The 15,389-nt window shown below is 32.5% G+C and overlaps 2 protein-coding genes across 2 annotated transcripts; one reads left to right on the top strand and one right to left on the bottom strand.

Annotated features, from left to right (window-relative positions):
* Positions 1-5,483: 5,483 nt before the first annotated feature.
* LOC106416734 (uncharacterized protein At4g04775-like) lies at positions 5,484-6,979 on the top strand. Its single transcript, XM_013857651.3, has 2 exons — positions 5,484-6,575; positions 6,658-6,979. The coding sequence occupies exons 1-2, from the start codon at positions 6,402-6,404 to the stop codon at positions 6,946-6,948; spliced, it is 465 nt and encodes a 154-aa protein (XP_013713105.2). The 5' UTR covers positions 5,484-6,401; the 3' UTR covers positions 6,949-6,979.
* Positions 6,980-7,305: 326 nt separating this feature from the next.
* LOC106407009 lies at positions 7,306-9,584 on the bottom strand. Its single transcript, XM_048749617.1, has 5 exons — positions 9,015-9,584; positions 8,655-8,924; positions 8,547-8,603; positions 8,051-8,465; positions 7,306-7,976 (listed from the first exon to the last, which is right to left on the bottom strand). Exons 1-5 carry the CDS (start codon positions 9,582-9,584, stop codon positions 7,306-7,308), a joined length of 1,983 nt encoding a protein of 660 aa, XP_048605574.1.
* Between the last annotated feature and the right edge of the window lie 5,805 nt (positions 9,585-15,389).

The raw sequence follows: 15,389 nt of genomic DNA, 5'->3' as shown, positions 1-15,389 counted from the left end.
TATGAAGATTTTAACTGTAACTGACTAAAAAAATATTTGTACAAACATAAAATAATAATGTTGATTAATATTTAAAATTTTAATGGATAAAAAATTCGTTAGTTTTTTGATTGATAAAAAATAATTTGAAACTCATAAATAAATTATGTCTTGCGATTCTCTCTCTCTATCTATGTTCTCTTTCTCTCTATCTCTGTTCTCTTACTTAACATCTTTTAGAGAGAGCAAATGTAAATTTCAAATATTTTTTTTATATTGAAATTATTCTCTACTCTATCCAATTTTTTGGTGTGATACATTTTTTGTATATTGGATTTTGTCTTCGGCGTTGTATGTCTACTTTCTGTCGCTGATGTTTTACATTTTTCTTTGTACTATTTCTCATTCACTATTATTGTTCATTCACTTCAAATCCTATATTCTTGACGCGTTCCTTGTTCATGAAGATTATGTTTGGTTTTTAGAATTGGATATTATTAAAGAAAATATATTTGATATTGATTTATAATTTATTTTGAAAATGCACTTTGAAATTTTATTCTGAAGAGTATATTTTTATTTTGTGTTCTGGAAGGAAACATATTGTATTATATCTATGAATCAATTTAATTTAATGATTTATTTAATAATTTACCTTATTTGATGTTGAATTCCATTTTGTATTATCAATTTTGGAAATTTTAACATTTTAAAAATAGTAAACTATAATTATAATTTTTCATATTTTAATTGTTTTTTTCTAATCCTATGTGTATACTCTCAATGACTCATAGCCTCATTATAGTATATTATAACTTAAATTAATCAATTTATAATTGTTTGAAAGTCTTGCATTTTTAATATAAATTCTTATTTTGTATTTTATTACATTTTTAGAAATATTATATATTAAGTAAATTTATTTATAATACTTTACTTTTGTTAACTTACCTTGTTTGATATTGGTTTCTTTTTTATTTTAAATGATTTAATGGAATTTCTTAAATCCTAATCAAAATATAATGAACTGTTTCTCACTGATTTATAGTCTTAACTTATATATAATGTATGTTATTTATGAATATTTTCAATAGCATATAGCCTAAATTTTGAAAATCATGAGTTAAATTTATAGTTATAATTTTTTGAATTATTCATTTTAAATTAATTATTATTTTTAGTTATTTTATGTTAAATTTCAAAATTAATTATTATTATATATATATTAAGTTAATGTATGTATAATGTTTTTACTTTTGTTAGTTTGCCTTATTCGATATTGATTTCTTTTTTATTATGAAATAAACCATTTTTGGAAACATTGACATATTTAAAAATAACAAATTAAAATGCTTATTTGCCTTAATACGATTGATTATTTTAAATCCTACGTGATCGGTCTCAATAAATTAAAGCCTCAATTTTTATGTGATAGTTTACCTTATTTGATGTTGAATTCCATTTTGTATTATCAATTTTGTAAATTTTAACATTTTAAAATAGTAAACTATAATTATGATTTTTTTATATTTTGATTTTTTTTCTCTAATCCTGTGTGTATACTCTCAATGACTTACAGCCTCATATATAGTAAATGTTATTTTGAGTATTTTCAATAGTATATAGCCTAAACTTTGAAAATCATGAGTTAAATTAATTTACTTATAATTGTTTGAAAGTCTTGTATTTTTAATATTAATTCTTATTTTATATTTTATTTTAATGTTACATTTTGAGAAATATTATATACTAAGTAAATTTATTTATAACTTTTTAGTTTTGTTAACTTACCTTTTTTGATATTGGTTTCTATTTTATTTTAAATGATTTTATGGAATTTTTTAAATCATAATCAAAATATAATCAATTGTTTCTCACTGATTTATAGTCTTACCTTATTTACTTATAATTGTTTGAATCTTCTATTTTTAATATTAATTATTATTTTGTATTTTATTTTAATGTTACATTTCAAGAAATACTATATATTTCTTATATTGAAAACCTGAGTGAAATTAATATACTTATAATTGTTTGAAAGTCTTGTATTTTTAATATTAATTCATATTTTGTATTTTATTTTAATGTTATATTTTGAGAAATATTATATATTAAATAAATTTATTTATAATGTTTTACTTTTGTTAACTTACCTTGTTTGATATTGATTTCTATTTTATTTTAAATGATTTTGCGAAATTTTTTAAATCCTAATCAAAATATAATGAATTGTTTATCACTGATTTATATTTTTAGCTTATATATAATGTATGTTATTTATAAATATTTTCAATAGCATATAGCCTAAATTTTGAAAATCATGAGTTAAACTTTTAGTTATAATTGTTTGAATTATTGTATTTTAAAATTAATTATTATTTTTATTAATTTATGTAGAATTTCGAAATTAATATTATATATATATATATATATATATATTAAGTCAATATATGTATAATGTTTTTATTTTTGTAAATGTATCTTATTTGATATTGAATTATATTTTTATTATGAAATAAACATTTTTTTTGTAATATTAACATTTTTAGAAATAGTAAACTTAAATAATGATTTGTCATACTACGATTGGTGGTTTAAAATCCTATGTGGACGTTCTTAATGGCTTATAGCCTCAACTTTTATATAGTATAGATTTCGTCTATTTCTTTGGGCTTAATTGTATAGAATATGACTTTCCAAATTTATTGCCACCACAAATAGTTTATTTTTTACAGGGTAAAAACTTAAAGCAATCGAGTCCCTGGCAAAAATAAAGAAAAAACAGAGGGGACAGTTTTGAAACAGAGCACTACAACATTCAGCAAATACAAAACGTAACTTAGAAAGGATTTTATCTAATCCAAGCGGCCATGAGGCAGTGATATCGTTTTCTATGTCGTCTACCATGGATGATGTTGAGAACCTCTCTATCAATGATTTTGAAAAGTGCTCCACTGGAAACAGACTGATTGTTATGAAGGTCATTATTTATTTGTCTCCAAAGATGGTAGATGGTGTCTTGGACAACAACTAGACGGAGCAAATCATTGGTTGAGTTATAGTTTTAAATTTTATAATGTAAAATTTTGTCTATATAACTTTTTGGTGTAAATATATCAGTTATACCTGTATAATTTGTTTCCAACATATAAAATTATTACTTTAAATAGGGTTTTATGGTCATTTTTTATGTTTTTACTGTAACTTTGGAAATTAATTCCAAGCATGATTGGTATTTACCGCCAGTCATACCTTTAATAAAAATGTTACTATTGATTATTGCAATAATTTACTTAACTAAAATTTCAATATTCATGTGCCAAACTGTATATTTTTCTTAGTATGCTATATACGTATTCAGAGTATCGATTTGATTTTTCCAAATAAATATATCATTTCTTTTCTACGTGCTGTGTTTTTTTTTTTGCAGTTCTTGGAACTTTTGTATTGTTTCTGCATTCTTCAAACTTTCTCAGAGTTAAAAAAAAAAGTTATTTAGGAGAATGATTTTTATCAATCTTTCTAGACCCTCCACCGACAGGAGAATTATCATTCAACACGTGGCATTAATAATTATTTATATATTATTGTCGTTTGTTATAAAATGAACTAGATTTAAAAGAGTAGATTTGTTTTTAAAATTAAATATTTTTCTTAATGAAATTCTATATAACATAGTGCTTGGACTTATTTGTTCGGAACAGGAAACCGAATCGTACTAAACTGAAAAACTCGAAACCAAAATTGAACTAAATCTCATAATAACCGAGCATATCATATATTTCTAGAACCAAAATAATTGAAACCGAAACTAGAACAAAATAGGTCCTGAATTTTTAAAATAAAAATTATGTAATTACAAATATTGATATATTTAATATCTAAATAACCATATTCTAAAATACTATTTATAAACCAAATTATCCTAATATTTTTTATTCAAAACATTATAAATTATCTGATATTTTTATCTGAACAATACGTATTACCTGAAATTTAAACTTGAAACCTCAAATTATCCGATATTTTTATCTATAAATCTTTAATTACCTGGAAAAACAGAATTGAACCGGAAGTGAATTGGACCTAGATTTTTTTTTTTGCATATTAGCCGGTTTCCAACTTTGCTATTGAACTGAACCAAAAACTGAAATAACTCAACTGAAACCAAAAAGAACTTTGTAAATACCTGGATGGTTCCTAAATATCTAGAACTGAACCGAATGATGAGGACTAATAGTGCATCTACATTTAAATGGTGTGAAGAAGCATTCTGTTTTTACAAATTATTTAACTCTTGTGGTTTATAGACGAATTAAAATATAAAATGTATTTTATATCTGATCCGAACCCGCAGTCGCATCGGTAAACCTGGCGACCGTGTATAATCCAGACATGCTTATGTTTTTCATGTAGCATTTTATCATAGGTTCTGTGAATTGATTTATTCCATAAAATTCAGATTTAATGAAAAATTATTTATTAAAATTTCGATAAAACCTAAGGACCAACCATTAACCCCTCAACTAACATCGGTTGACCCGAAAAAACCCAAAAAATTTCTTATAATATTTTTTAGAAAAAAATTGATCAAACTTCTTGTAATTTTATAATAGTACACATAACTGAATAAACTATTTGATTTATCGTATAAAGTAAATGCATTGTATTTATATTATGCATTTTATAATGATCAATACTATTACATTTCTAATGTAAATAATTTATTTATTTTGTTTAAAAGCATACAATGAGTTTAGATCTATTAATAAAATTAAATTTATGATTGTTGGAATAAGCTTTTATAAAGGGTCATAGATGCAATAAATTAAATTAATGGTTTTAAGCCGAAAGACAAAATTGCCATTAATTAGAATTAGATTTTCTTTGTAAATTTAGAAGTATTACATTTTCATCAAAGAGAAAAAGTAGTATAGATGAAACATGTATTAGCAGATAGGTTTTGGTTTGTATTTAGAATATGCTAAATGTTTGTATTGGAAATATGCTAAATTAAAAAAAAAAACTAAATCATGGAAAATATTTATAGAGAATACATACATAGATTCAAACTATACAAGAAAATAATGAGATTCAAATAAGTATATGAAACAAGGTATAAAATATAGGGTATAGGATATAGGGTATATGATAGAGGGTATAGTGTATATGATTTAGGGTTTTGGTTTGTATAGAAAATATGATTAATATTCGAAGAACATATATTTTGAGAGTTCATAAAAAAATTCAAGAAATACATGACTAACATATCACTTAATAAATATAATGAATATCGTTAAGTTTGTATTACGAAGGTATATATCAAAATAAAAAAAAATGGTTGTATTATGTTTGGTTATCTCCTTAGGGCCAAAAAAATGTATACATTGAATATTGGTACGTTGGTTATGACCATTTCCTTGCATTATGGCGTTTTCTCTATATTAGTTAAGATAATTAAGAGTAGTGGATGTTGTAATTGAGTTTCCATCAATGATGGTGTGAGAAAAACCAGAAATAAAAATTACAGTGCTTCAAAGATTTATGATCGTCATCTTTATGTCAATGAGCTCTACAATCAAGTAAGAGATGTAAAATTCTCAGTGTCAATTCTTAGGGATATGATCAACCCATGAATTTGGTTATCAGACAAATAATATCACAATTCAAAAACTTTACGAATATGCTGAAAATCTGGGCATAAATGGCTAAGAGAAACATAACAGAGATGTTGCAGCTGTTGTTTCTGTTACCGCAACCATCGAGGGAAAGATGTGGGTTGTGTTAGACGATTTTTCATCATCACTATTGGATTTAGGATTAGTTTAATAAATTAGATTGCTGTGAGTGGTTATTGAATCTTAAGACTTGATTCATTTTATGTGTGATGGGCTTTAACAGGTAAATTAATTCTGTTATTTTTTCTTAAGACAGTGGTTCGCTTACAATAAAATGATCTTCAAGCTAGATACAAGTCAAGCAATCTCTTGCACAAACACGGGCTGGCGATCTATTTCCCCACCGGAACTATGGTGTCGCACTATTTCTCCATCAAACTATTGCCTCGTTTCATTTCCCCACCAAACGAAAGTTAAATATCTATATACCCACCATATTAAAGTTAAATATCTCTTTCCCCACCCGACCAATTTCGATGGTTAAATGTCGAAACCCCAGTATCAAACCATCAAACCTCCGTTAGTAAACCGAAGGAAAACCCAAATATTGCTAAACCGGACCTATATCTCGGTGATAACCCGACACAACGGTCAAAAATCCCAAATCTAAAAAATCCCAAATTGATAAGAACCCTAGAAAAAACTGTAGAATGTGAATCTCAGAGTTCTTCTTCTTTTCTTATTGTCGAGTGCTTTTTGTTCTTAATCTCTTCTCACTTTGTGTTAATTTTCAGATCTAAAGCCATGAGTAACGTGTCTGGAGCTTCTAGTGGTTCGTCAAGTGGACGTTCTGGAGACAGAGTGTTTGGTGTGCCGAGAATTTGTCATTGTGGGGTTCAAATAATGGAATTGGTTTCTAAATCCAGCAACAATCCGTACCGGCGTTACTATCGTTGCGGATATGCTGTATCTAAGAAGGTAATTTGATTAATCCTTGCTTCTTCTTCATTGTATTAGTTAATGTTTTCTTTTCATAATTTTTTGTCTAAATAATGCCCAGCTCTCGAATGACAACCACACTTTCAAGTGGGTCGATGAGGCTTATTTAGATGAGATAGAGGCATTAAAAATGAAAAATGCTTCACTTGCGGCAAAACTGGAGACAGTTACAATGGAGAGGAAAGAGTTTGAGAGAATAGTGTTTGAGAATGTGCAAATGAAGCTTGAGAAGGAGATTTTCGAGAGAGTTGAAGAGGCTTTGGTTGAATCATCTTCTACAATGAAGAAAATGATGGTTGTTGTAGTTGTTTTGTGTATGGTCATGGTTGGGTTTAGTAAGCTCTTTGGTTGAAAAGGTTTATATAGGAATGGCCTTTGTTTTAGTAATCTTATGTTTTGTGTGTTTGATCATTGTGGTTTGTGTACTTTGACATGGTTTCAATTTTATTAATGCAATGACTTTGTCTATTTTAAGATGGTTGTTAAGCCTATTTTATTCAGTAGAATGCAATGATTTTAAAGAAAATATACAAGCTTTTAGTTGCAGTAACAAAGATAATATGAAGTGCAAAACAAAGATAGATAAATGTCATTACATTACATGGATCCAAGACCATTAAGTTCAAAACCAAAGATATATGTCATTACATAGCTGTCGAAAATTAAGTTCAAAACAAAAGATAATAGATGCCATTACATATCAAATCATTCAAGCTTGAGAAACACTAGCTTGAGTGAGAGTTCCTTGTGAGGATTCACCTGCAGTTTGAGATGTGCTTACCGGTACCGAATCATCATGCTTGCCCTGCTTTGTATGCCACCTCGAGTTGTGATTAGCCTTACCACAAATGCCACAATGCATAGTCCTTTTCTTGGCTTTTGGTAGCTTCTTGGTTGGTGACTCATTCACACCTCTTTTCCTTGTCTTATCCGCTCTGGTGAGCTTCTTCTTCTTCTTCCCTATTTCTTTCCCTCGTTCTCCCTCTGTTTCTTCCCCTTGTTCATCCTCTACAGGTGGAGCATGTACATCAGGAGCATCTGTTTTGGGCCAAAACATAGAACCCCGGACTGGAACAATTCCATCTGTGTAGTTTCTTCTCCACTTAGCCGTGCGAAACCACTCACAAACATAGTATGACGGATCAACCTTTAACTTCAGCATCACACCATATGCATGCTTACATGGAATTCCAGTGATGTCGAACTTTCTGCACGAACAAGTTCTTTTCTCCAAATGGACACGATGAGTTTGGCCATTCAATCTTGAGTCAAAGTAGCCTTTAACGCTTCTTCTAACAACACATTTGTTGGCTCCGTCTTTAAAGGGCTTATCAACAAGAGCCTTAGCGAGAACTCTCTTCACATATGGTGTACATTTTCCTGACAAAGAGAGAGCCAATTAAGTTAATTGAATTTATATTTTTTAGATATTAGAAGTATTGAAAAAAACTTACCTTGGTGTTCATGAGGTTCTCTGGATCTTGTGGCTATACGCACCATAGCAAGTCTTGCTATTGTTTCGAGCATATGCACAAATGGATTCTCTCTTGCCTTGTTGATGGAGCTGTTAAAGGACTCTGTCGAGTTGTTCTCCACATCTTCGCAGTAATTTCCCAGCTTGAAGAAAGCTCGGCACCAACTCCTCGGATTTGTAGCCATAACATCTGTATACACACCTGTATCGTAGCAACTTAACCTGTCCAAGTTTTGCTGATACTTTGCTTCATTGTAGCTCCATGCTACACTCCATATGTAAGACTTCATCTGTTTTTTGTTGCCATGTTTCTTCTTCAAATTCCCGTAGATGTGTCTTACACACTTCCGATGCTCCATCTTAGGCAACTCTATCTTAATAGCTCTGATCAATCCCTGATACAGAACCACAAACTTAATCAAACAACAACATAAAGAAACAGTGATTTCAACCAAAAAAAAAAACAAAAAACTTACCGGGCTACGGTCTGAGACAGCAATGTAATTGTCACCATCCTTTAGATCCAAATCAACCTTCAGTTTTTGCATAAACCATTGTCAATTCTCGTTATTTTCCACCTTTACAACAGCCCAAGCTATTGGATAAATTGCATTGTTTGCATCTCTACCTAAAGCAACCAATAACTGTCCCTTGATTCTTTCTTTGAGAAAGCAACCATCAAGTCCTATCAATGGCCTACAACTCTCCTTCCAAGTATTCCTGAGGGCGTCAAAGCAAATATAGATTCGATTGAAGACATCTTGACCTTCATCATTCTGGAACGTGTCTACTTCAACAGAAGAACCAGGATTTGATTCTACTATCTCGGCATCATAATCTTTAAGGCGTGCAAACTGTTGATCATGTTCACTCTTAATCCACTTCAAAGCTTTATTCCTACCAGCTTAACACTGAGGTCTAGACACACTAATATACCAATTTGCCATGATCAATTCCTCGATCTTCATAGGCATATAGTATGCCGGCTCTTCACGGATCTTGTTCACACACAACCTAGCTATCACAGGGACCTTCACCATCTCACACTCTCCATTAACCTCACATGTGTGGTTATCTACAAACAACCTAACTCTCCAAATTTTATCCTTCGGAAGGATCGAAGCATAAATTTTCCAGCCACAAGCTTCATCATTCTCACCATGACCAGCACATTCGAAACCAAGCATATCCTTATCATACCTGTATTGTCTGATATTGCAGCGAGTCCTAAGAGCATAATCGAGGACTCTGTCTTTGAAAGCCACACCATTGAAGAATGTCTGGTCTCGGTACAAATGCCCATCACCACGGCGTATATGCGTTCTCATTCTCTGTGGGGCTTCAGGATCTTCTTCTTCCTCATTATCTTCATCACTCTCAGGCAAGACGTCATGCTGAATTGGCGGCTCACTCACGAAATTTCGCAACAATTCGTCGAGTTCAAACTCTTCTCGCTCAACTTCTTCATCATCAATTTCGAACTCTCCTTCGCCGATTATAGGTACTACAGACATGGTAAACACGAATTCAATCGATTTCCTGTTGTTTTCTCTCAGGAATTCTCTCCCACTCTCTCTATTTCACGTTCTAGGGTTCTTGGGTTTTTGATTTGGGGATTTTTTGGGTTTAGATAGATTAGGATGTTTAAGTCGGGTTAAAAATAATTAAGTTCGGTTAAGTCGAGATTCGGTATTAGTAACCCGTCTTAACCAAACTAATAAACCAACTAAACATGGTTTTATGTGGATTTGAGTGTTTAATTTTTGTTGGGTGGGAAAGGGATATTTAACTTTGATATGGTGGGTATATAGATATTTAACTTTCGTTTGGTGGGGAAATGAAACGAGGCAATAGTTTGATGGAGAAATAGTGCGACACCATAGTTCCGGTGGGGAAATAGATCGCCACCCCCACAAACACATTATTCATGCCTCTCATGATCACAATCACAGCTTTAGAACAAGTACAGTCGATGGGAATATTATAGAGCTTACTCTGAGTACAAGGCTTCAATGTTTTGGTGGCGTTGCAAATGACAAGCTTTTGGACATTGGACAGAATAGATACTTGCTAACTTTGGTTACGTCAACGAAATATTGCTAATGAATGTATAATCAATTGTGTAAGAAGATGAAGAGTAGAGAAAAAAAAAACTTAGAGAGTCTTTGTCTTCAAAAGTTACGATGTCGAAGTTTACCCAAAAGAAAAAGTAACAATCAAATCGTACGTCCTCACCCCTTCTGACCACAATTGCTTTAGCTCTTCTATCAACGGTTGAAGAAAAACATCAAAAGACCGTTTTGGATGCTTCGGCCCAGGGATTAATATGGTCAAAAATAGAAATTCTTGTTCCATGCACATATCTGGCGGTAAATTGTACGGCAAAAGAATGACTGGCCACAAAGAATATTGTCTACCAGACATTCCAAATGGACTAAATCCATCGGTGCATAACCCAAGATAGACATTCCGAATATTTGTAGCAAAATCTGCGTGTACCTTGTTGAAATGTTTCCATGCTCTTGCGTCTGATGGATGTGCAACCTCACCATCTCTCTGGACATATTCCGCATGCCACCTCATCGACGCAGCAGTCCTCTCAGATTGATATAATCTTTTCAATCTGTCTGTAATTGATAGGTACCACATCCTTTGGTATGGTACCCTATTCCTCCCACGGCCTTGCGGTTTGAATCGTAGTTTTTTGCAGAATCGACACTCTTCTAACTTGTCATCTTCTTTCCAGTAGATCATGCAGTTGTCGATGCAAACATCAATCATCTCCGAAGGCAACCCAAGACTATAAACCAATTTCTGAATCTCATAATAAGATTCAGCAGACACGTTGTCTTCTGGCAAATACTCTTTAAACAACTCCGCCCATGCATCCATGCAATTCTCAGGTAAATTATGATCCGTTTTAATATTCATCATCCTAGCTGCTAGAGACAATTTAGAGAGACCTTCTCTACAACCAGTGTAGATTGGTTGATTTGCAACATCTAGCATTTCATAAAACATTTTTGCATCCAAATTAGGTTCTTCTACATTTCCAGTTCCATCAGCTATTGTTGTAGTTGTTTCTAAAAATGCATCACTAATCATATCTTGAACCCTATCATGATCTACCATCTGCTCATGATCTTGATGATAATTATATTCATTATGCAAATGATTCGGTTCTTCACTATGATGACCATCCTCAAAATTATTATTACTACTATTAGCTTCATTTCGCCCATAACCCTCTCCATGTTGATACCAAATGTAGTACTGTGGTGTAAATCCTCTGTTTACTAAATGCTTCCATACAGTTTCACTACGTGCAAATTTTGAATTTTTGCATTTCCGACAGGGGCAGAACATCTTACCGCTTTCCTGTGTAATCGGTGTACAGCCCGCCTGGTGCATGAATGTCTCTAGCCCGCTTAGAAATGCGTTCGTCACCCTCCCGTCGGAATCTTTGTGCAAATACATCCAACTCCGTAACTCGTAAATACTACCGCCACCGGCCATTTTTTTCTTAGATTTTTTTTGAAATCTTTTTTTTCGGATTTTTTTTTTCCGTTTGTGTGTTGTGAGGAAGAGAGTTGTGGGAAATAACATATATATAGAGAAATTTTCGAGTTGGGTAGTTGAAATATAACAACGATTTTACGAGGAATATTTTACATGTATTTTACATGGTTTTAACATAATATTTACAACGACTTTACGACGAAATTAGGCAAGTTAAAGCACATTGAATACATGTTTTCACCTAAATATAACGGTAACATGTTTCGTTGTAATGTCGATGTAATGATTGCGGCGTATTTCTCATTCCACGTACATTCGTCGTAAACTTACATGGATTTTACGACGAACAATATTCGTCGTAAATTTACATGGCGTTTACGACGAAAGTTGGATTCCTCGTAACTGAGTTGTAAACACCATGTAAATTTACGACGAAAATTTTCGTTGTTATGGGCACGTTTTCTTGTAGTGTAAAGTGAGAGAACAAATAAGTTAATTTTTTTATCAACTGTAAATATCATATAAATAAAAAAAAATTTAGAAGGTAATATTCTAGGTTTGAGTCATTTTGGCAAAAAAAAAACAAGATTGATCAGTGAGAATTAAAACCTGCAAAAAAAACCTATGCAGCCACATTGCCATGAGAGAGTTGAAGGATTTTTTTTAGTGTTTATCAGTTCTCTGTCAATACCATAGAAGACAATTGCAGCCGGGATTGACGTATGAATGTGTATGAGGTTGTTCCTTTGCTTCCACGGGTGGAAGATGACCATCTGAACTGCTAGCTTCCTCAAGAGTGTTTAAACAAACAAACCTCACAAATGGACAATTTTTTTTTGGTGCAAGAATCATGTGAACGACAAACAAACCCCACAAAATTGTGTTATTATCTCACTCGTTAACTATGTTATGCGTCGTTCAACAAATGGATCGAAGCAAATTGTAGGCGAAGCCGAGAAAACAAAACTAAACGTAGGCTTGATTAAGCGTTATGTGATTTCGATTTTAATAACTTTTGCCATTGTGTTTCTGTTGCAATATTCTAAATTATATGGTTTGCCAATTCCAATGGATTTATATAATTAGGTTCAAAACATCGAAAGTACGTTCCTGAAACTTGATGATCCAAAACAAATTGACAACCCGTTTTTGGTTTTCCTATTAATATGATATTTTACCTTTTGCAATTTTAAATAAGAAACGTGGGTTTATGTATTGATTAGGATATATTTGTTCATTGACAAAACCAAATTCATGTGTTTTTAACACAGGCGTCATGTCTAATTAACCAATACTCCGTATATCACAAATAGGCAAATTAACAACGATGACATACACACTTTTACAAGAATGATGTATTTTTTTAGGTGCACAACAAGAATGATGTATATATTAGGCACAAAGTGTCTTACATCACTGAAAAAAAAAAAAAAGTGTCTTACAGTTGGAATGGATCCTAAGTAATATATAAAATATATAGGTCAATTCATTTATAACCAATTGATTTTAGGTTGGAAACTCATCTAGTTTAACATGGTACTAGAGCCTGATTCACGTAGTCCAACCAGATCCACGTCGATTAGTCCAAAGCTGGTCCATCGATCATTGTCCGAACATTCTGAGATTGACGCTTAAAAAACCATCATCTCGAGGGGACATATTAAAGTGTCATGTAATGATAGTTGGAAGAGATCCTAAAAATGTATAAAATAAATAAATCAATTCATTTATCACCAATTGATTTTACGTTAGAAGTTTACGTAACTCAGCTGTATATTACCAAAAGGAAAAATATAGTCGTTACCTTTTGTCAAAACTTAAATTTATTTTGTTCGTCTCTTTCGACATCCGGTTCCCTCGTATTCTTTTAGCATTTTCTTCTCAAAACTAATCATTCATCCATATAATTCAACGGATTCAAACAAGTTCATTTTTAATTACATATATCTTTCTTTTTTTTTGATCGAATGGTTACATATATCATGATTCAGGTTTTAGATACAAAAGAAGTTAATTGAGAAAAATATTTATGCGAGTGAACTATTACCGAATTAAGTCAAATAACATGTTATACAATATGTATCAACAAATATAATAGTAAAATTTTATAGTATTCTTACAAATAGTTTGCATTTCAATATGTATAAGAAACCACATGCTCTATCGTTGAATTTACTGGAATATAATTTTTTTTTTTTTTTTTTGTCGTCCAAATTATATTCCAGTAAATTCAACGATAGAGCATGTGGTTTCTTATACATATTGAAATAGCTGTGATACGATCGAATCATGCTGAAGTACAGCAAATACGTTAATCGGTTTGACTTAAGTTTCTAATGACGAAATGTTTTAACGTATTTAAAGTGTGATTGGTTATTTTAGAGTAAATAAAAGAAAAATAAATAGGCGGGGAAAAGAGGAAAATAAAAGTAGGAAATAGAAGAAAGTGAAATAAATATATCTAAATAAATGGTAACCGGAAGAAATACATAAATAATGTTTTTTCCTTGATTGGTTAATTTAGAATAGCGAGGAGTAAGGGATTCAGAGAGAGGAAAAAAGCAGATCTGGTTTTGGGTCCGGCGTACAGCCGGTACGTGAGCGTTCGTGCCGTCGCCGGAGCCAATTTTCTGTTGGTTAGAAACGTTCCCCGACTTCTTCTTCACCTCCTCTCTCTGTTCGTTTTGTCGGAGCTCTGTCCAGTTTCCATCCGGAGTTGTCAACTCGGGGAGTGAACAGACACATGCGGTGGCGCGGTGGCAGGAGTAACGACGCGACTGGGTGAAGGGTGAGGTGGGGTGATGTCGGTTTGTCAGATTAGGGTTTCCTGGGAGGATGAGGCTTCTACAGATCCATCGCCGCCGGTCTAGTCTCCAGGAGGCGGAGGCTTCGTTAGCTCCGCTTTCGCCGGCTTCAGTTTCCAGGAGGCGGAGGCTTCGTTAGCTCCGCTTTCGCCGGCTTCAGTTTCCGGGGGGTGAAGGCGTTCTTTGCCTTGCGCCGCCGGCGTTTAGTCCCCTAGGTTTGTTAGGGTGTGTTTTTTTTTATCTTTGGTTTTTGCGGTTTCGGTTTGGTCTAGTTGGAGGAGTTCTCGTCGGAAGACGATTGAAGCTATCCGATGTTGAAGGGTTGGTTGTGCCGGCAAGCTTTCTTCCCAGTTCCGGTGACGAAAGGAGGCGGATGAGATCTTGGTTACCGATTGACTCTCTCCACTATTGGGAACTTGCGGTTGGAAGCGTTTGCGGCGAAGAGGTTGTGAAGCCAGTGAGTGAGGGTTTATCCGGTGGATCGTTGGGTTGATCACCGATGATGGCTAGAAGCGGGGGGACGCCGTGAGCGAACGGAGACGCCGCTTTTAGTTTTTCTCTAGGGTTTCGTTTGATAGACCTTGGGCATTTTTGTAATGCTGGGTTTGGCCCATAAAATAATAAAATTAACTATTGACGGAAAAAAAAAGAATAGCGAGGAGTAAACAATTTGTTCACCTTAATATTTTACTCTAAAGGTGCTTCTCAGTCGTAGTAATATTGTTGCTATATTCAGATTCCTGGTAAAAACAAGTAAATTTGTACAATAACAATAATAAAAAAAATGATATATAAGGGCACCGACAGTTTGTATGAGATCATGTGGCACGAAGGCTTGGAGAAGACAGTACACAGTATTCAAACAATCATGAAAACGACATTTGATGTGTAGTAACCTAATAAAGTTCCTCTTTCTACATTATATAATATATTTATGTTTATTGTGCAACATTATAATATATAGTTCTTATAATCTTTATTTCTCCCGGCTATCAA

Source organism: Brassica napus, chromosome C3, assembly GCF_020379485.1.
Source record: "Brassica napus cultivar Da-Ae chromosome C3, Da-Ae, whole genome shotgun sequence".
NCBI classification, from domain to species: Eukaryota; Viridiplantae; Streptophyta; class Magnoliopsida; order Brassicales; family Brassicaceae; genus Brassica; species Brassica napus.
The sequence above is the reverse complement of the archived record's forward strand: the minus strand, read 5'-3'. Positions and strand labels throughout refer to the sequence as shown.